This window comes from Nerophis ophidion, linkage group LG17 (assembly GCF_033978795.1).
Source record: "Nerophis ophidion isolate RoL-2023_Sa linkage group LG17, RoL_Noph_v1.0, whole genome shotgun sequence".
NCBI lineage: Eukaryota > Metazoa > Chordata > Actinopteri > Syngnathiformes > Syngnathidae > Nerophis > Nerophis ophidion.
Genome location: NC_084627.1, coordinates 44,209,320 through 44,231,270, shown reverse-complemented (window position 1 = coordinate 44,231,270; position 21,951 = coordinate 44,209,320). Strand labels below are relative to the sequence as shown.

At 39.3% G+C, this 21,951-nt stretch overlaps 1 protein-coding gene across 4 annotated transcripts in view; it reads left to right on the top strand.

Annotated features, from left to right (window-relative positions):
• Window positions 1-19,775, top strand: part of rassf6 (Ras association domain family member 6) — a 30,262-nt gene extending 10,487 nt beyond the window's left edge. For all 4 annotated transcript variants that reach the window (XM_061877011.1, XM_061877009.1, XM_061877012.1 and 1 more), the window contains exons 4-11: window positions 2,073-2,233; window positions 4,929-5,023; window positions 6,615-6,814; window positions 9,281-9,382; window positions 11,584-11,635; window positions 11,717-11,835; window positions 15,538-15,635; window positions 19,432-19,775. In XM_061877011.1, coding sequence (XP_061732995.1) covers window positions 2,073-2,233; window positions 4,929-5,023; window positions 6,615-6,814; window positions 9,281-9,382; window positions 11,584-11,635; window positions 11,717-11,835; window positions 15,538-15,635; window positions 19,432-19,507 — 903 coding nt within the window. In that variant the 3' untranslated portion in view covers window positions 19,508-19,775. The remainder of the gene's footprint in view (window positions 1-2,072; window positions 2,234-4,928; window positions 5,024-6,614; window positions 6,815-9,280; window positions 9,383-11,583; window positions 11,636-11,716; window positions 11,836-15,537; window positions 15,636-19,431) is intronic.
• Window positions 19,776-21,951: the final 2,176 nt, after the last annotated feature.

Here is a 21,951-nt window from a genome sequence, read left to right as displayed (position 1 = left end):
AAAATGACACTACAACTGTCACACTCAATACGACAGTTATTTAAACATAACTCCTAAACCAAACATGCAAAATGGCTAATAAAAGCTGAAATAATGTATCTTTGTGAGTTTTACTCAAAACATGTGCTTTTTAAGGCTTGCAAAAACAAAAAAAATCGTTTTTTTAATTAAAATGAAATTAATGTTCTTAGAATGCTGAAATAATGCAAAGAAAATAAATAAAAATGTATTCAAATGTAACTGCTAAACCAAACATGCAAAATGTTTAATAATGCCTGGAATAATGTATCTTTGTGAGTTTTACTAGAAAAAATAAATTTTGTAAGGTTTGCAAAGACCAAAAATAGTTTTTTCTCAATATGGCAGAATAACTTTCATACTGTATATGAAAGTTATATAAATATTACTCCAAAACCAAACATGCAATCCGTCTAAAAATGTCTGTAATAATGTATCTATGTGAGTTTACTAGAAAAATGTCTTTTGTAAGGTTTGCAAAGATAAAAATGTGTGTTTTACTCAATATGACAGTATAACCGTCACACTCAATACGACAGTTATTTAAACATAACTCCTAAACCAAACATGCAAAATGGCTAATAATAGCTGAAATTTGTGAGTTTTACTCAAAAATAATGTTTTTTTAATGCTTGCAGACACAAAAAAATGTTTTTACTCAATATGACAGTAATGTTCTTAGAATACTGAAATAATGCAAAAAAAAAAATCAATAAAAATGTATTTAAACATAACTCCTAAACCAAACATGCAAAATGTCTAATAATGCCTGGAATAATGTATCTTAGTAAGTTTTATTCAAAACATGTGCTTTTGTAAGGCTTGCAAAAACAAAAAAAGCTTTTTTTACTAATTATGGCAGAAAAACTGTCATACTAAATCTGAAAGTCATATAAACATAACTCCAAAACCAAACATGCACTACTGTATGTCTAAACTGTCAGAGCTAGAGTTACTATGGCTAAACGCACTTGGTGACGCCATGTTGGATTGATACCACTTGATACAGTCATGGTGCACTGTGTATGTATTGTTATTTTGTACTATGGTATGCTTTAGTATCCTGTATTCATATTTTTTACCGACTCGTGTGTTTTTCTGTGAAAAAATAATTTTTTTACTAAAAATCATCTAATTTTTACAAAACCCAAAAACAGTGAAGTTTGCACAAGGTAAATAAAAAGAGAATACAGTGATTTGCAAACGCTTTTCAACTTATATTCAATTGAATAGACTGCAAAGACAAGATATTTCATGTTCACACTGAGAAACTTCTTTTTTTTTGCATATAATCATGAACTTAGAATTTAATGGTAGCAACACATTTCAAAAAAGTTGTCACAGGGGCATTTTTACCACAGTGTTACATGGCCTTTCCTTTCAACAACACTCAGTAAAAAAATTGGTAATTGAGGAGTCACATTTTTGAAGCTTTTCAGGTGGAATTCTTTCTGATTCTTGCTTGATGTACGGTTTAAGTTGTTCAACAGTCTGTGGTTTCCGTTGTGGTATTTTCGGCTTCATATTGCACCACACATTTTCAATGGGAGACAGGCAGGCCAGTCTAGTACCTGCACTCTTTTACTAAGAAGCCACGCTGTTGTAACACGTGGCTTGGCATCGTCTTGCTGATATAAGCAGGGGCGTCCATGATAACGTTGCTTGGATGGAGAGATATCTTGCTCCAAAACCTGCATGTACCTTTCAGCATTAATGGTGCATTCACAGATGTGTAAGTTACCCATGCTTTGTGCACTAATACACCCCCATACCATCACAGATGCTGCCTTTTACAATCAGGATGGTTCTTTTCCTCTTTGGTCGGTAGGACACAACGACCAGTTTCCAAAAACAATCGTGAAATGTGGACTCGTCAGACCACAGAACAATTTTCCACTTTGCATCAGTCCATTTTAGATGAGCTCGGGCCCAGCGAAGCATTCCTGGGTGTTGTTGATAAATGGCTTTGGCTTTAGATGGTAGAGTTTTAACTTGCACTTACAAATCCCAAACCCTTTCTAATGACAATATTTGTGGATATGGTTTTAAAACAGGGCGATGATGGAGAAGTGGTGGTGGAGGGCTTCCTAAATATCTGCTGGGGAGTGAAGAGACCCATACGGCTGAAAATACAGGATGAAAAACAGATGCTTCCCTTCGCTCCCCTGATCTCGTCGGACCCAACAAGCCCGGTCAGCCCAATTGGAAACAGGAGGTTGACTTCAACTTTCTATTGTTGTTTAGAAAAAACACTGTAAAATCAAATTCAATCGAGATTTAATATGAAATAAAATAGGCTCTATTTCTATGGTTGACCAAATAGCTCATACTTAGTAGTCTTTTGTAGTCTGTGCTCAAATCTGACATGGACTACGTAAAATAAGCAAAACATTTTGCCAACCGAACAAGACAAATAGACTTACCAAACAGCTTCAAACAAGAAAAATAGACTTACCAAACAGCTTCAAACAAGAAAAATAGAGTTTTGGCAAGTATCTATGGGAACATTATTAAGCTTAGTTTGAGTAATACGTGTGTGATTTCAGTTCATATTAGTTAGGAATTCTTAACCCATTTGACATTCCACTACAGGGGCACCACTCAACTATTAACACTGAATCGTTAATCTTACTCATTTCATTTTCAATAATTATATCTAACCTACTTACAGTTTACAAACGTGTCCAATGATGTAAAATAATGTGTTAACCATAACGATTTAACAAGGCTTAGTTCAGGCTGATTACAGAAATAAATACTAATAAACTACTCAGTGGCCTAGTGGTTAGAGTGTCCGTCTTGAGTTCAAACCCCGGCCGAGTCATACTAAAGACTATAAAAAAGGGAGCCATTACCTCCCTGCTTGGCACTCAGCATCAAGGGTTGGAATTGGGGGTTAAATCACTAAAAATTATTCCCGGGCGTGGCCACCGTTGCTGCCCACTGCTCCCCTCACCTACCAGGGGGTGATTAAGGGTGATGGGTCAAATACAGAGAATAATTTTGCTACACCTAGTGTGTTTATGACAATCATTAGTACTTTTAACTTTAATAAATAACAACAATTTATATGTTTATGGAAAATGAACTGTCAATGCATTTAAAGTGCAGATGAAAAAAACCGCATAGTCGTCATTTTTGCTTAGGAAACTTCCCTATGACTTTGTTCTCTTTGCTCTTGCCACCTCACAGACAGTTTTGTCAAAACCTGTTCAGATGTTGTTAATATTCAGTGTTTTATTGTTCATAGTTAATATTGTAAATCCCACTTTCTTTATTTTCATGTACATTATGGGTGACCCATTTAGTAGAAAAAAAATCTGTAAAATTCCTTTCTGTTTTTTGAGGTGGCCTGTCATAACTTTTTTAAAACTAAGTGACTTTTGGTAGTAGTTTTCCTGGAAAAAAAGGGAACAAAACACACATCTAAATGTGTATATCGTATTTCCTTGAATTGCCGCCGGGTCAAACTCGTCACGTCACGAGTGACACTTCCCCTGTCATCATTTTCAAAATGGAGGAGGCTGATTTCAATACCGGTAATTTGAAATCGCATAAAAGGAAGAAGTTTAAGAGCTATTCAGTAGGATTTAAGGCCAAAAAGAACAGTAAGCAGCTATGTTGTATTAATATACCGTAGCTGCGTGTGTCAAATATGAGTCATTAAATGACTCCCGCCTCCTGGTGGTAGAGGGCGCTAGTGATCCTTCTTGCAACTACTCGGCTGGAGAAGAAGTGATAAAGAGTGACGTGATATGTGCTGGGGGGGTGCATGACGGACCTTTTAGGATGTAACACTCCTATCTATGCTGGCTATGGAAATAACCGGGCTGAAATAAAACAAGTTCCAGTCCTAAATACCCAGTGTATTATGTATACCATAACACTTCATGGTGGCAGCGGGGGGATAAAGCGATCACCCACAGAGGAGAACGGGAGGGGGAGTTGTCCGAGGATAATTCTGTCGTCGCTCGCACTTGAGGAGCCGAGCTAACTGATAGCAGCGGTCTGATAGCAGTTTTCTAAACTGGACTTTCAATCGAAGCAGGAGGTAATAAAGGAAGATCTCTATTGAGACAGAGAAACTTTTAAAACTGAAGAAAGATAAGGAAGACTTTGTGGGGCGGTATTGCTCGGTTGGTAGAGTGGCCGTGCCAGCAACTTGAGGGTTGCAGGTTCGATTCCCGCTTCCGCCATCCTAGTCACTGCGGTTGTGTCCTTGGGCAAGGCACTTTACCCACCTGCTCCCAGTGCCACCCACACTGGTTTAAATGTAACTTAGATATTGGGTTTCACTATGTAAAGCGCTTTGAGTCACTAGAGAAAAGCGCTATATAAATATAATTCACTTCACTTCTATAAACAAGTTATCGATGCTTTTGATCTGGCATGGACTTCATTTAAAAGTAAAGGTAAGACCATAATAACATTTTTTTTTAATTAAATGTGCTGTTCATGATGGTATCCTTACATCACACTCAAATTTTTTACTGCATGCCTTTGGTAAGTGCCGGCGTGAGAAGAGGTTTTAAAATAATTGGCAATTCAAGGAAATACGATATATCATTTATACTCACATACACATTGCCCCCCCCCCAGACACATTTTTTACCTCAATGTGGCCCCCGAGTCTAAAAAATTGCCCAGCTCTGCTATATGTGCAAGTCCTCATGGGAAATGTAGTCTTCTTCTGTCAAAACACTACTGCTTTGGTCCGCTGGCACCGTCAAAATCAACCAAAACTGAAAGTTCTTAAGTGGAGCTTTAAAATAAAGGCCCCAAGGAGCTTTAATATCATTTTAAAAGAGACTCAAGTGTTTAGGATGGGATCACAACATTAATATCATGACTTTTGTGTCGTCTTGATGAGATAATGACACATTTAAATTGAGAGAGCTTTACTTTTGCAGGGGCATGTCACGGTGGGGGGAGTACGTGGATCTTCACCAGATAGACGAGATGGGTGAGACGGCAAACCAAACTGTGGTCAACAATCCTTTACCAGGTTAATACATTTGTTGTTGTTGTTTTTTAAAGAACATGCTTAATGTCTTCGGTTGTGTTCAAAATGGAGGAGAGGAGTGGGGAAGTACAGCATTATTTTTTCCCAAATGATGTAATTCTGATATAAAAAACAAAAACAAAAGCAGTGAGGTTGTCACATTGTGTAAATGGTAAATAAAAATAGACTAAAAGGATTTGCAAATCCTTTTCAACTTATATTCAATTGAATAGACTGCAAACTGGTAAACGTAGTTATTTTTTGCAAATAATCATTATCGTAGAATTTAAAGGCAGCAACTCATTGCAAAAAAGTTGTCACAGGGGCATTTTTACCAGTGTGTTACATGGCCTTTCCATTTAACAACACTCTCTAAACGTTTGGGAACTGAGGAGACACATTTTTACCACAAAGTTGTAACACGTGCAGAATTTGGCTTGGCAATGTCTTGCTGAAATAAGCAGGGGCGTCCAATGGCAACATATGTTGCTCCAGAACCTGTATGTACCTTTCAGCATTAATGCCTTCACAGATGTTTAAGTTGCTCATGCCTTGGGCACTAATACACCCCCATACCATCACACATGCTGGTATTTACACTTTGCGCCTAGAACTATCCGAATTATTATTTTCCTCTTTGTTCCGACGTCCACAGTTTCCAAAAACCACATGAAATATGGACTTCTTAGACCACAGAACACTTTTCCACTTTGCATCAGTCCATCTTAGATGAGCTCGGGCCCAGTGGAGCCGTTGGCATTTCTGGGTGTTGCTGATAAATGGCTTTGGCATTGCATAGTAGAGTTTTAACTTGCACTTACAGATATAGCATGAAACTGTAGTTACTGACAGTGGTTAACTGAAGTGTTCCTGAGCCCATGTGGTGATATCCTTTCCACACTGATGTCATTTTTTGATGCAGCACCGCCTGAGGGATTGAAGGTCACAGTGATTTCTCCAGATTCTCCGAAACTTTTGATATTACAGACCATACATGGTGAAATCCCTAAATTCCTTGCAATAGCTGGTCGAGAAATGTTGTCATTAAACTGTTGGAGAATTTTCTCAGGTATTTTTTGACAAAGTGGTGACCCTCGCTCCATCTTTGTTTGTGAACGACTGAGGCTTTCATGGAAGCTGCTTTTATACCCAATCATGGGACCCACCTGTTCCCAATTATCCTGTCCACCAGTGGGATGTTCAAAATACACGTTTGATGAGCATTCCTCAACTTTCTCAGTCTTTTTTGCCCCTCGTGCCAGCTTTTTTGAAACATGTTGCAGGCATCAAATTCCAAATGAGTTAATATTTGCATAAATAACAAAGTTTACCAGTTTGAACATGAAATATCTCATATTTGCAGTCTATTCAATTGAATATAAGTTAAAAAGGATTTGCACATCTTTGTATTCTGTTTTTATTTACCATTTACACAACATGACAACTTCACTGCTTTTGGATTCTTTACGATATTCTGATGATCAGTCTCTTGTTCAAAATGTGATGGGATAGACTCCAGCTCATTTATGACCCTGTAAAAACAACATCCAGTATTTCATGTCTAAATGGGCTGACTAATAAAAGTACTTCACAGGTGCCGCTGTGTATGAGACCACAACGCTGCGTCCTCTCAGGCAGAAAAGCTGCGAGCTGGAGTCCGAGTCCAGCCTGATTCGCTGTATGAGCGATGCCTCGCTGGTCAAGAGGAGGAGTCGTCGAGGCAAGTCAGCGGCACAAAGAGAGCGAGAGCGACAGCACCGTTTTTCTATTAACGGACACTTTTATAACTATAAGGTAAGATAACTACAGTCGTGGTCAAAAGTGTACGTACACTTGTGAAGAACATCATGTCATGGCTGTAATCAGTTTCCAATCATTTCTACAACTGTTATTTTTTTTGTTATAACATTCTTGTTGGTCACAAACAACATTCATGAAGTTTGCTTCTTTCATGGCTCTACTGAAAATCTGACTAGGTCAAAAGTATACATACAGCAATGTTAATATTTGCTTGGCAAGTTTCACTGCAATAAGGCGCTTTTGGTAGCCATCCACAAGCTTCTGCTTCAATTTTTGACCACTCCTCTTGAAAAAAAATGGTGCAGTTCAGCAAAATGTGTTGGTTTTCTGACATGGACTTGTTTTTTCAATCCAATCCAATCCACTTTTTTTTTCTATGTTTAAACAAAAAAATGTTTCCAAAGTGCCGCACATCAATATTAAAAACAACATCCAAATACTACCCTGAGCTCCACCAATGACTGAATAAAAACAAAAAATAAAAATAAATACATATAAAAACAATATATAATAAAAATGGTTAAAGGGGAACATTATCACAATTTCAAAAGGGTTAAAAACAATAAAAATCAGTTCACAGTGGCTTGGTGTATTTTTTGAATTTTTTTTCAAAATGTTACCAGTCTCGGAATATCCCTAAATAAAGCTTTAAAGTGCCTTATTTTCGGCTCTCTGCGAAGACACTGGCCATCTCCCTGTGACGTCACACAGTGCTGCCAAAGTAAACAAACAATGGGAATACCACAGCAAGATATAGCGACATTAGCTCTGATTCAAACTCGGATTTCAGCGACTTAAGCGATTCAACAGATTACGCATGTATTGAAACAGATGGTTGGAGTATGAAAGTATTGAAGAAGAAACTGAAGCTATTGAGCGAATAGCTATTGACGCTATTCATAGCCATAGCATGGCCGAATAGCTGCGTTAGCATCGCCGGTAAAATGTGCGGACCAAACGATCAGGACTTTCGCATCTTTTGACACTGGAGCAACTTAAATCCGTCGATTGGTAAGTGTTTTTTTCGCATTAAATGTGGGTGGAAGGAAACGTAATATAGTTGCAAATGCATCTACAGGTTATCCATACATCTCTGTTCCATGTCTGCTTTAGCACCGCCGGTAAATAGCATGTTAGCATCGATTAGCGTAGCATGTTAGCATCGATTAGCTGGCAGTCAACATCAATAAAACTCACCTTTGTGATTTCGTTGACTATCGTTGCAAATGCATCTGCAGGTTATCCATACATCTCTGTGCCATGTCTGCACCAGTTCTATTGGCAGCAAAACAGACCCAAAGCATAATACTGCCACCACCATGCTTAACGGTAGGTTTAGTGTTCCTGGGTTTGAAGGCCTCACCTTTTCTCCTCCAAACATATCGCTGGGTATTGTGGCCAAACAGCTCCATTTTTGTTTCATCTGACAACACAATGGAAACAAAACGTTTGCCTTTTTAAAGCATTACATGGATTCAATTATTTAAGATGTCAATAAACTTCTCAATCAATCAATCACATGGACAAAGATACGAGCTTCTGTGTCAGAGTGAGTTTGTGACGAGCCCCAAGATGCAGAGAAGTAGGCAGGCATTGAGTTAGAAAACATGATATAATATAAAAACTAACACAAGAACAAACAAAAGGGGTACAACAAAAAGCGCGCACGAGGGGGAAAATCAACTAAGAGAGCTAGCATGGGAGCTAGAAAACAAAAGGAACTTAGCATGGAAGCTAGCAAAAACAAAAAGGGGCCTAGCGTGGGAGCTAGCGGGTAGCGAGCAGGAAAACAAGTCGTACTTGTAATATGAAAACAAACTGGAAGCAGGGAACAAAAAACAGTAAGCTACAAATATCTAACAAATATAGCTGCAAAGACACGACACGACAGGAGCGACAATACATGACGGACAAGACATGCAATACGTGACAATAATAAAGCACTGACTGGAGGAACAAAGCAAGTACAAATAGGAACGGGCTGATTGACACCAAGTGTGGCCAGGTGCCAATCAGCCGCAGTTGAGGGAAAACAGCGCCCAGGGAGAAACACAGGAAACAGACAAAATAAGAGCGCTGACAGGAAACACTACACACACACAGAGGAAACAAAGTCAAATGCAGAGGGAAAAACTAAAACATAGACAAACTGTCAGGGGCTAGCCTGACATTCTGGAGGAAGGTTCTGTGGTATAAAACCTGATTCTAGCCTGATTTAGCCATGGATTAAAATGTATGGACTAAAATGCATGAGAATGTTTTATATTTTGAACGTTATTTTTAACGCTGTGATTTCCAGCGGAATTATTCATCACTTATCGTGTGACGCAATGTCAGCTAAGATTTATCTGACTGCATCTGGCTCGCTCCCGACCTCTGACCTATACAACTGTGCCACCTGACCATGGACTTTTTCAATAATCAGTGTCAGTATTAAACATATCTCCATGTGTTCTCCAGACCTCCATCTTCACGCCTTGCTTCGGTACAGCAACTAAGGTCCGCATTACCAGTAAAATGGCCACAAAACAGGTCATTGAGCAACTGTTGAACAAATTCAAGGTGAGACGTGCACAAAGGTCAATTTCTATACTTTTTTACATTTTCTTGTAATCAGTCCATATTTTCGTTAAATTAGATGGAATTTTTAGCTGATACATTTGGACTGTCGTCTGCAGTCTTCTTCGGAAGGGTCACCTGACCACTGTGACGCGTTGCCTATCAGCTGTTCTTATAGGCGTGGCCAAACAGGCAGAACTGTAAAAGTCTACCTGGTTGACTCCACCCCCTGCCACTTGATGGTTAATGGAGGAGGGAGTCCCAGGTATGCTCCATCATCCCGATTGATGGTTTCCTTGGGCCGCTTCCTTAGTTCGATCGCCTCCTAAATCCATCTTTTTTTTTTAATTTGTTACTTTCCGTGCCGATGATTTTGCCATTGTCTCGGTCATGATTGGTTATTTATTTTGCAATGATTTAATATGGCTGATTTGAAGATTTTCCGTTTGTTTTAGGATTCTTGTAAAACTTCCAGTTGTCTCTTTTTCGCATTCTTTCTGGTGGTGAAGTGAAGTGAAGTGAATTATATTTATATAGCGCTTTTTCTCTATTGACTCAAAGCGCTTTACATAGTAAATTATGGCTGATTTGAAGATTTCCCGTTTGTTTAAGGCTTCTTGTAAAACTTCCAGTTGTCTTTTTTTCGCATTCTTTCTGGTAGTGAAGTGAATTATATTTATATAGCGCTTTTTCTCTATTGACTCAAAGCGCTTTAAATAGTAAAACCCAATATCTAAGTTCCATTTAAAGCAGTGTGGGTGGCACTGGGAGCAGGTGGGTAAAGTGTCTTGCCCAAGGACACAACGGCAGTGACTAGGATGGCGGAAGCGGGGATCGAACCTGCAACCCTCAAGTTGCTGGCACGGCCACTCGACCAACCGAGCTATACCGCCGTGGTCTTTGTTCCTTGTGTTGAATGTCCTCCCTGTTCCTCCCATGTATGATTTATTTTGCGTGATTTACGCAGGATTTTGTAAGAAACATTGCTTTTCTTGTCTTGTTCTACGAACCCCGTTTCCATATGAGTTGGGAAATTGTGTTGGATGTAAATACAAACAGAATACAATGATTTGCAAATCCTTTTCAACCCATATTCAGTTGAATGCACTACAAAGACAAGATATTTGATGTTCAAACTCATAAACTTTATTTTTTTTTTGCAAACAATAATTAACTTAGAATTTCATGGCTGAAACACGTGCCAAAGTAGTTGGGAAAGGGCATGTTCACCACTGTGTTACATCACCTTTTCTTTTAACAACACTCAATAAACGTTTGGGAACTGAGGAAACTTATTGTTGAAGCTTTGAAAGTGGAATTCTTTACTATTCTTGCTTGATGTACAGCTTAAGTTGTTCTTGTTGTCGTATTTTACGCTTCATAATGCGCCACACATTTTCGATGGGAGACATGTCTGGACTGCAGGCGGGCCAGGAAAGTACCCGCACTCTTTTACTACGAAGCCACGCTGTTGTCACACTTGTCTTGCTGAAATAAGCAGGGGCGTCCATGATAATGTTGCTTGGATGACAACATATGTTGCTCCAAAACCTGTATGGACCTTTCAGCATTAATGGTGCCTTCACAGATGTGTAAGTTATCCATGCCTTGGGCACTAATACACCCCCATACCATCACAGATGCTGGCTTTTGAACTTTGCGCCTATGACAACCCGCTGTATTGGGTTTCTTCTTTGTTCTCTTTTGTTTGTTTTTTACTTGTTCTCCATTTTTGATGGCCCAGGTGGGATTTGGCAGTTTTTGATTGCACTTTTGATGTTGTTCTCTTCTTTTTTCTATCTTGTTCTTCTGTTTTGATGTTGGTTCTTACGACGGAACGTTTGTGTGCTGTGGGATGTTCGGAGGTCCAGAGTAGATGTTGGGTGGTTTGTGTAGGTTTTCGATGATCATGTAATGTTTTGGCTGCCGTCATCTTTGAGGTGAATTTTCATCTCCAAAAAAAGTTATGGTCCCGTTCATTTCCTCATGTGTAAATTTGATGTTTCCGGTCTTGTCAATACTGTTGAGGTGGTCTGAAAATGTGATCTGATTACAAGAAAATATGAATAAGAAGACATAATGAGCCTTTGTGAGCAAGGTCAATTTCTGTTGACATTTAGCAATTTTTTTTTTTACTGGTACGTATTTAACTTGTATGATTTCCAGGAAACTCCTACATGTAACTTTTTTGTTTCACCTCACAGATAGAAAATGACCCTCAAGAGTTTGCACTATATTGCGTTCACCAGAGTGGTGGTAAGGTTTGTGTATTATAATCCAATCAGTGAGTACATCAGTGACTCCTGCAAGTGGATGTTGACGTCTTGTTTTGTGTAGAAAAGAGAAAGATGAACAACCAAGACCAGCCGCTGTGGGAACGTATACTGATGGGACCTTCTGATGACATCATGAAGATCTTTTTGATGGACATGGATGAAGAGGAAGTCAGCAACGACGTGAGTGTATCAGTCACACACACATATACATATTTTTTTTTTAAAAATCTATATAGCCATCCACAAGCTTCTGGTTGTGTTTTTGACCACTCCTCTTGAGAAAATTGCTGCAGTTTAGCTAAATTTGTTGTTTTTCTGACATGGACTTGTTTCTTCAGCATTGTCCATACGTGTAAGTCAGGACTTTAGGAAGACCATTCTAAAACCTTCATTCTAGCCTGATTTAGCCATTCCTTTACCACTTTTGACGTGTGTTTGGGGTCGTTGTCCTGTTGGAACACCCAACTGCGCCCAAGACCCAACCTCCAGGTTGATGATTTTAGCTTGTCCTGAAGAATTTGGAGGTAGTCCTCATTTTTCATTGTCCCATTTACTCATTGTAAAGCACCAGTTCCATTGGCAGCAAAACAGGCCCAGAGCATAGTACTACCACCACCATGCTTGACGGTAGGGATGGTGTTCCTGGGATTGTAGGCCTCACCTTTTCTCCTCCCAACATACTGCTGGGTATTGTGGCCAAACAGCTCCACATCACATGGACAAAGATAAGACCCTCTAGACCAGGGGTGCCCACACTTTTTCTGCAGGCGAGCTACTTTTCAATTGACCAACTCGAGGGGATCTACCTCATTTATATATATCATTTATATTTATTTATTTATGAAAGAGACATTTTTGTAAACAAGTTAAATGTGTTTAATGATAATACAAGCATGTGTAACACATATAGATGTCTTTCTTTCACGGAGACAAGAATATAAGTTGGTGTATTACCTGATTCTGATGACTTGCATTGATTGGAATCAGACAGTATTGATGATAACGCCCATATTTTCAAATGGAGGAGAAAAAAAGTTGTCCTTTCTGTACGATACCACATGAAAGTGGTTGGTTTTTGGCATCTAATTCATCCAGCTTCCATACACTTTACAAGAAAAACATTGGCGGCAAATTCCGTAGCTTGCTTGATTGACATTCACGGCACCCGAGGGTCTTGTGAGATGACGCTGGCTGCTGCCAGTTCATTCTTATGAAAAAATGACAGAGAGGAAGGCGAGAAACACTTTTTATTTCAACAGACTTTCGCGCCGTCCCTTCCGTCAAAATAAGAGTCTCGGAAAGCTGGCGTGCACAAGTGATGTGCACGCCAGCTTTCTGAAGGATCGCTTGTGCACGCCAGTTTTCCGAGACTCTGTATTTAGTTAGCGCAGGCAGCATGAAGCAGGGCTTTTATTGTGAAGATAGGAAATGTGCAGTCGGCCTTTAGAGTTTTGACGGAAGGTACGGCGCGAGAGTCTGTTGAAATAAAAAGTGTTTCTCACCTTCCTCTCGGTCATATTTTCATAATAATGATCTTGCAGCAGCCAGCGTCATCTCACAAGACCCTCCGGTACCGTGAATGTCATTTAAGTGACGTCTTGGTGAAGATTGATGATCACTAATTTTTAGGTCTATTTTTTTTAAAAGCCTGGCTGGAGATCGACTGACACACCCCCCGCGGTCGATTGGTAGCTCGCGATCGACGTAATGGGCACCCGTGCTCTAGAAGAATGTTCTGATTAGTCAAGCCTTTATTTGTTATGATCCGCTGCCCGTATCATAGTTTATTTACATTTCAGCACCTTTTGAGTTTGTGTGTTTAGGTTGCCATGACGGAAAATTACATTCACCTACCTCTGGTTAGTGTTCGGGACGCGCACCTGTTGCCTGGGCACTAATCAGAGGGCTATTTAGTCCATGCCCTGGCCTCACTCGGCCTGGCTTCCTAATTTGTTTCTTACAACACTCCCGTCCAAAGGCAAAACCCAGTAACTCAATTTTGGTCAAAACTGAGCAAATAATTTTGTAGTTCCTAGGTGATATGCTTTACATTAGTGTATGCGGTATTGTAATTTGTTCCGTAAGTAAGCTGTTACGCGCATGGCAGGACCTAGCAACTACTACATAACTGCGTAGATACAACAGAAAAACCTAGTATCTCAAGGGAGCAATCGGAGTTTCTTTGTCTGTCGCCTTATTGTCTTTAATGAGACATTTGCACTAATGGGGGCCGACGGTCAACCTGATTATGTGATATTATGGCACGAGGGGATATTTGGAAGATTAGCCCAGGACTTTGCAAGCACCTTTATTAAATGTATTGTTCTTGATTCTTCCCCTTGCATACTCTTTTGGGCAGATAACTGTGGAGGTCAAAATAAAAACTGGACGCTGTACACGGCTCTTGCCCAATGTGCAAACGCAGAATGGGGCCCACCCGAGATTGTGATAAAATATCTGGAGAAAGGGCACACGTTCATGAGAGCAGATTCAATCCATGGCTCAATCGGCAAGGAAATGAAAGCTCCAGAAAACATCTTAACGTTTGATGACTTTGTAGATCTTTGTAAGACAGCATCAAGATAGATTGGTTTTCCTTTGTTTTCTCAAAATCAGCTAGAAATGAGTTACTAGGTTTTGCCTTTGAACGGGAGAACAGATGACGACGTTCTTTTCCTGCTCTGTACCTGTTAGCTTCCACGCTAGGCTCTTTTTCCCTTCTAGCTCCCACGCTAGCTCCTTTAGTTTCTGCCTTGAGTGCTATGAGCACGTTTTTCTTTGTTACCGTCTGATTTATTTATAAATAAATAATTTGTTCCTACCTGCACGCTGTGTCCGAAGCATGGCCGGCTCTACGCAGGGGCAAGAGGGGGCAGAGCCCCCTTAAATAAATGTCTTGCCCCCTCAAATCAAAATTTGAGAAAGTACATTTTAATAAACTCACAAAATTACTACATTACAAGTTGACAAAATTAAATGCACTAGCGGAAAAATCCGCCGAAAAAGGGACACACACGATATAGTAGTGTCGGCTTCCCTCTCATTCCTCCCTCCGCTGTGCGTGTATTCAGCATTCCACAGCCTGCGCAGCAGACACACACCCGCACACACCCCTCAGCCCTCAGTAAACATCCAATCACTGTTGCAGTATGAAAGTAAAAGGAAAGGAAAAGTTGTCTACATTTATCATATACTTGTTAGGATGGGTGTATTTGTGTAGTCTTATCTGTCATAAACACGTTTATCATCGCAGACTTTCGGTGCTATGGAGTTCCTTTATTTTTTTTTTCTTTTTACAACTTGACCAGAGCTGTGACAGCGGAGGCTCTGAGCAGCAGTGGTTTGGAAGGCAGAGAGCCTCCACTGTCCCTGTAACAAGCTACAAGTCATATATGATGCTGTTAATGGCGGTAAAAATGAAACATAAGGTTCTTAGCAGTCCTCCTCTGCTGTCCTCTGTTCAGAGCGGAGTCCCTAGCAACGACCCGTTTTACTTAGCAACGGTCTGGCAATCGACTGCCGGAATTCCTTTTCTGTAGTTTTTCTTGTAATTCTACATAGTCAACTTTTAATGTTTCAATCTACATTTTGTAATAAACAAATTATAAGTTTCGTTTGATACGACCAAGACACCTAAAAACAAAAACACAGCCGTTTTCATCAATTTACAAGCAAGTAAATATTTGATTCAGTTGAATCAACAGCACCTCTGCTGGTTAGCTCACTCTATTTTATACATTTTATACACTTCTTCTCTAATTTATGTACATCCTATAGCAACTCATATCCTAATGCATACAACCTTTTTGCATTAATACTTTTGTGTGTTTCTCTGGGAATAATATTTGATTTGATTTTCATTTCCTTGGTGTCCTTCATCAGGTGGCTCAGTATCTTAACTTGGAGCTTCCCATTCTGGAGCAGGTTTTACTAAATCTTCGAGAAGAGGAGAACAGAGAAATTCAAATGGTTATTAGCAAGTGAGTACCTGATTTTTGATTAATCTCCACTTAAAATTGCTTATACTGATAAAAGCTGATAGCAGTCTTGTTAGTAATTGTGCCGCTCTGAGTCTGCTTGAAGATGAAGTCCATCAAAAAGTTGTTCTGCCGAGATTTTGTTGTTAGCGTTGTTCACTCTTTCCCGGAATCAAAAGTTCTGTTGGTAAATATCTTCACAACATCGCCAAAATTACTGTATTTTCCTTTCACCTTCTCAAAAATCGACAGTGCGCCTTTTAACCCTGTGCGCATAATATATTATTTCTATTTGTGGTGTAATGATCAGTGTGACCAGTAGATGGCATTCACACATAAGAAATATGTGTGCACTGCAAGTTGACGCCTGTTCGATAAATGACGTTGGAAATCAAGCCCACAACTTTGATATTTCATTGAGAATATAGAACAGGGGTGTCAAAATCAAATACAGAGAGGGCCAAAATTTAAAACTGAACAAAGCCGCGGGCCAATGTTGAACAAATTAACCTTTTAGGTGGTAGCTTGTATTGTAGCATCCCGGTCCTGGGTATTTGTTCTTTTGTGTTACGGTGCGGATGTTCTCCCGAAATGTGTTTGTCATTCTTGTTTGGTGTGGGTTCACAGTGTGGTGCATATTTGTAACAGTGTTAAAGTTGTTTATACGGCCACCCTCAGTGTGACCTGTATAGCTGTTGACTAAGTATGCTTTGCATTCACTTATGAGTGTGTACAAGCTGCTTATATCATGAGGCTTGGCCGGCACGCTGTTTGTATGGAGTAAAAGTGGACGTGACGACAGATTGTAGACAATGTTAAAGGCATTGCCTTTTAGGCAAAGCCCCCAATATTGTTGTCCGGGTGGAAATTGGGAGATATTCACGAGAAGGGTTGCCCAGGGAGATTTTCGGGAGGGGCACTGAACTTGGGGAGTCTCCCGGGAAAATCGGGAGGGTTGGCAAGTATGAGCATTAGCGGTGAATGCGGTGTTACAGCATTGTATAATACCGGCGGGCCAGCTATAATGTTAATTTGATATTGCCTCCAGCGCCAAATGAAATTACATGGCGGGCCAAATTTGGCCCGCGGGCCAGAGTTTGACACCCATGATATAGAACATTACACACGGCGCTAAAAAATCTGTCAAAATGTTTTTGTACGACTTTGGTAAGCTACAAAGCTACCGCTTGATGGATTGTTAGTGCATTACGGCTACCATAGTCAGACGTACTGTGCTTCAACATACAGGTATTCTAATGGCGTGTGTTTTAGGACCCCACAATGGCACCCATTAGGAAACATATTATCTGGCGTTTTGATTTGCAATATTATGAAGAAAAAAAAAAAAACTTTTCTTAGCTCTGTCAGTAAACTTGCTGAAAACTACCGATATAACAAAAATAACAGGAAGCAGATGTTGTTGAAGTGAACTACATAAATACCATACCATACCAACTTTATTTATAAATAAGACTACTCACAAAACTGTGCTTCCTGAGGAGATGGAAAATAGTCTGTAAAAAATATAATTTATGCAATATTTTGAGCAAAGCACCACCATTACATGTTATGTAAACCACAAGGAAGTATTTTACATTTAGAAAAAATAATTACAGTACGACCCCTTCAATGCGCCCTATAGTCCGAAAAATAAGGTAATACTAAGCCAAGGTTCAAGGTTCAAAGTTCTTTTATTATTTTCCATTCTTTAACATGAACAAAACATATAAGAATTTAAATTGGGTTTTCGGCACACTCCCATTAAGAGCCGACATACGAACCTTTTTGGCTGAGAGAGCCAAAAAGCCAAATATTTCAAAAAGTATTTCCGTGAGAGCCAGATAATATTTTTCTTAAGACTGAACACAACTAAATGTGTGCATTTTTAAGTAAGACCAACATTTCTAGGGTATAAGAGGTCTCTTATTCTTTGTAATAACATTGTTATTCTAAAGCTAACTGTGGAGGGGTCGTGGCCTGCGGGCCTGCAGCGAACTGGGGTGTGCCAGGACAGGCCTCGAAATCAGCGGCAGGTGCGTAGATGGTCCACCTTGGCCTTGATATCTAATAACCTGTCGCTCTGTTATAAGCAGTAGCCAGTAGTAGAGACGGGGTTGGGGCTGGAGCCAGAGCGCGAGCGAGAAAGAAAGACAAAAATACAATTGCTGGACAGCAACTAAGAGACTTATTGAAAAGTAAAACAATATTGTAACCCTGAAACAGGCTCTCATTTCGATGCTTGGTGGTCCGAAGAACGCCAAGAACCACACTAACCAATAAATAATTTCTTACCATTACGCAACTTCTTGAACAGGTGCGGTAGAAAATGGATGGATGGAATAAAAATACACGAGAATGTTTTATATTTTCAACGTTATTTTTAACACTGTGATTACAAGTGGAATCATTCATTACTTATCATGTTAAGCAATGTCATCTTAGATTTATCCGAGAGCCAGATGCAGTCATCAAAAGAGCAACATCTGGCTCGCGAGCCATAGGTTCCTAACCCCTGCGTTAGAGGGAGACGAACAGGACTGCCAACGGGTCAGCCACTTACGGCGGCCCTTAAAAAAGGTGGGAAAACAGATGGTATAGGGAAAGTGGGGAAGGGGGGAAGAGTAAAAAAATATTCAGACAAAGGCTGGACTCCCAGGAGGGGTCCAGACTGAGGCCAAGAAAAAAAAAACCTCACAGTCATAACACATAAACATGTTACATATAATCACAAAACTTGCAACGGGGGGGGCACGGACGGCCGGCTGGGGAATCAAGCTGCACAAATAACACAAATACTGCACTGTAATACATAATTAAACATAATGTAGGCTAAAATCATGTACAATGTGCTTTAAAATAAATTTTAAAAAACACACAATTTAGTGATGCCGCGATATTTGAAGCCTGTGATAACGATTATATTCTGAAAGGTTTGTAGAGTTGCAACGTAAAAGTTGAGGTATCAGGAAATGGATTTAGAAAAAACTAAGTTTGAATAACATCCCAACACCCGATCAATGGTGCATGCATGTGTTATGTTAATATAACGCAGGGGTAGGGAACCTATGGCTCTAGAGCCAGATGTGGCTCTTTTGATGACTGCATCTGGCTCTCGGATAAATCTGAGCTGACATTGCTTAACAGGATAAGTAATGAATAATTCCACTTGTAATCACAGTGTTAAAAATAACATTCAAAATATAAAACATTCTCATGCATTTTTATGTTCAAGAAGTTGCGTTAATGGTAAGAAGTAATTCATTTATTATTGGTTTGTGTTGGGCTTGCCCTCCTGGGGGTTCTTCAGACCACCAAGCACCGACATGAATGCCTGTTTTAGGGTAAAATATTGTCTTTTTCTCTTTCATCCTCACTCGCGCTCTGGCTCCAGCCCCAACCCTGTCTCTACTCCTGGCTGCTGCTTATAACAGAGCGACAGGTGATTAGATAAAAAGGCCCAGGTGGGCCTTCTACGCACCTGTCGCTGATTTCGAGGCCGGTCCTGGCAACATCCCGCTTTGCTGCAGGCCCTGCAGGCCACGCCTCCTCCACAGTTTGCTTCAGAATAACAATGTTATTACAAAGAATAAGAGACCTATCATACTCTGGAAATGTTGGTCTTACTTAAAAATGCACGCGTTTGTGTTCAGTGTTAAAAACAAATATTATATGGCTCTTAGGGAAATACATTTTAAAATATTTGGCTTCTTGGCTCTCTCACCCAAAAAGGTTCCCGACCCCTGATATAATGTGTAGTATGTTGTGTGCATGTGTTAATATGTGTGTGTGTCTCTCACAGATACCACAAACATCACAGACTACTGTCTCGTACGTTGAGCTGCAAGATTTCACCTCACATCGAGACCAGCGTCTGAAAGGATGCACTTCCTGGAGAACAAAGCTGGCCAAATTGTGGCATCTGGATTTTAGCCAAACAGGAAAAACTGCTGCCAATCGGAATATAAAACGGCAACAAGAGCAATTTCATGTAAAGAAAGCACTAGCAACTTTTGTCTGCTGGCAATCAGGTCAGTCAAACTGGTTTGAATTGGTTAATTGAGGGCCACATCGCAGTTATGTTTTCCCTCAGAGGGCCACTTTTAACAGGGAAATATTTTATTAAACAATTGCTTATGCATTTGATGATTTGTTTTTTTATGTACAATGTAAAAACTATTTGTGGATTTTACAGTAAAAAAAAAAAAAAACTGACCGGTTAGTTGCAAAATTTTAACCGTAAAATTTATTGTGGTTTTTTTTCAGCATGTTACTGTAAATGAAAAAAAAGTACCCCTGTTTTTTACAGTATAAAACTGGCAACTCAATTGATGGATTTTTACTGTAAAATGCACAGTGTTTATTTACTGTAAAAATACAACTGCATGTTTACAGTAAAATTCTGGCGCATTTTATCGTAAAAACCACAACTGTAGATTTTACCGTGTACTATTGTGAATATTTGAACAGTACCACCGTTTTTTACTGTGAAAAAAAAAATGGCAGCACATTCGCCAGCATTTTATGGTCGGAAAACATTTTTTTCATGTACAGTAAAAATGCTGTAAAATCACAGTAAGTTTCATAAAGTCACATTTATGAATTCTGACAATTTGATGAATAACTTGCTTTGGAATTATAAATCAAGCAGATAAAAAAGTATTTATTTCTAGTTTAACAAAAAACATTGTTTGAATGTACGATCATATATTTGTCACATTATAATATTTATGTTTAACAAATATGCGATTGCATTGAGTGCATGCATTTTTTCTGTCAAAATGTTTAAAAAAAACTAAAGCATTTAGTGAGAAAATATAAAGTACTTTAATGACGCAAATTATTTCAAATAAAATGATGTGGCGGACCAAATTTGGCCCCCGGGCCTTGAGTTTGAAACCCGTGCTCTAGAGAAAGGCCAGCAAGACAGCATCAAGTAACACGTCTAACTTTCTGTCTTATCAAGGCGACCACTTCACTAATATTGCTTTCCATTTGTAAAGCAATCAGCTTCCTAATTAGATTCATTAGTCAGCATTTACTTTACCTGCTGCAGAGGATTAGGTTGGAACCAGCAAATAATTCCGTCGGAAATTGCATAAATATTGTAACGATTGTGTGGCATCGTGATGCGGGTTGGCTCTCTCTTGATGCAGTCGGGCTCGAACACAGCGTGAAGGTAAGAAATAATTGATTTATTTAAAAAATAAAAACAGACTTAATCAAAATAAACAGAACTAGCACGGGAGCTAGAAAAAAAACAAAAGCGCTAGCATGGGAGCTGGAGAAATAACAAACTTGCACAAGGCACTAAAGGCAAAACAAAACTACTAGCATGGGAGCTAGAGGAACAAAGTCTTAGATTAGATTAGATTAGATTAGATTAGATTAGATAGTACTTTATTGATTCCTTCAGGAGAGTTCCTTCAGGGAAATAAAAATTCCAGCAGCAGTGTACAGAGTTGAGATGAATTTAAAAAAAAAGTAAAAACTCAATAATAAGGGTTTAAATGGAAACAAAATAGAGAAATGTTTTTATAAGAATAAAAAATAAAAAGCAACAATGGGAATAAAAAAAATAACAGTAAAATAAGAATATAACAAGACAAAGTAGGAAGCTTAGCGCGGAAGCTAGCAAGTACAGGTATGGGATTACCGAATCGAGGATCAAGGTCGTCACTGTTGTGCGAACACAAATTAGGAAGCAAGTTCGAATGAACAAAGGAAGCAGGCTTAAATAAGGACAGTAATTACAAAAACAGGTGTGCATCAGGAAACAAGTGGCAGGTGAAACTAATAAGTAACTATAGTGACAGGACAAACCAGGAACTAAGGAAGTCAAACACTAACAGAACATAATACAAAAGACTCAAAACCTAAACATAATATGATCCGGGCAGTGGATCATATTAAATAATGTTCAAAATATAAAACCTTCTCATGCATTTGAATCCATCCATCCGTTTTCTATCGCACCTGTTCAAGAAGTCGCATTAATGGTAAGAAGTATTTTATGTCACGATGGGGGGGTCGCAGCTTGCTGCGGGGTCGTTCTCCCAGGAAGGCAGACGGACTACTCGGGACATGGCATTTAGGTAAAAACATGATTTAATTTTAACAACAAAAATATACAAACAAAAATCGCTCACAGCGGAGGCACAACTTGGGCTAAGGAACAAAGCTAACGCATAAACAAACTAAGAACATAAATCAAACAAAACTTACTTGGCATGGAATGAAGCACGAAACTACGGCAAGGCATGAAACAAGTCCGCACAGGGCGACTGACTGGCAAAGACGAGCTTAAATACTGCCTCTGATT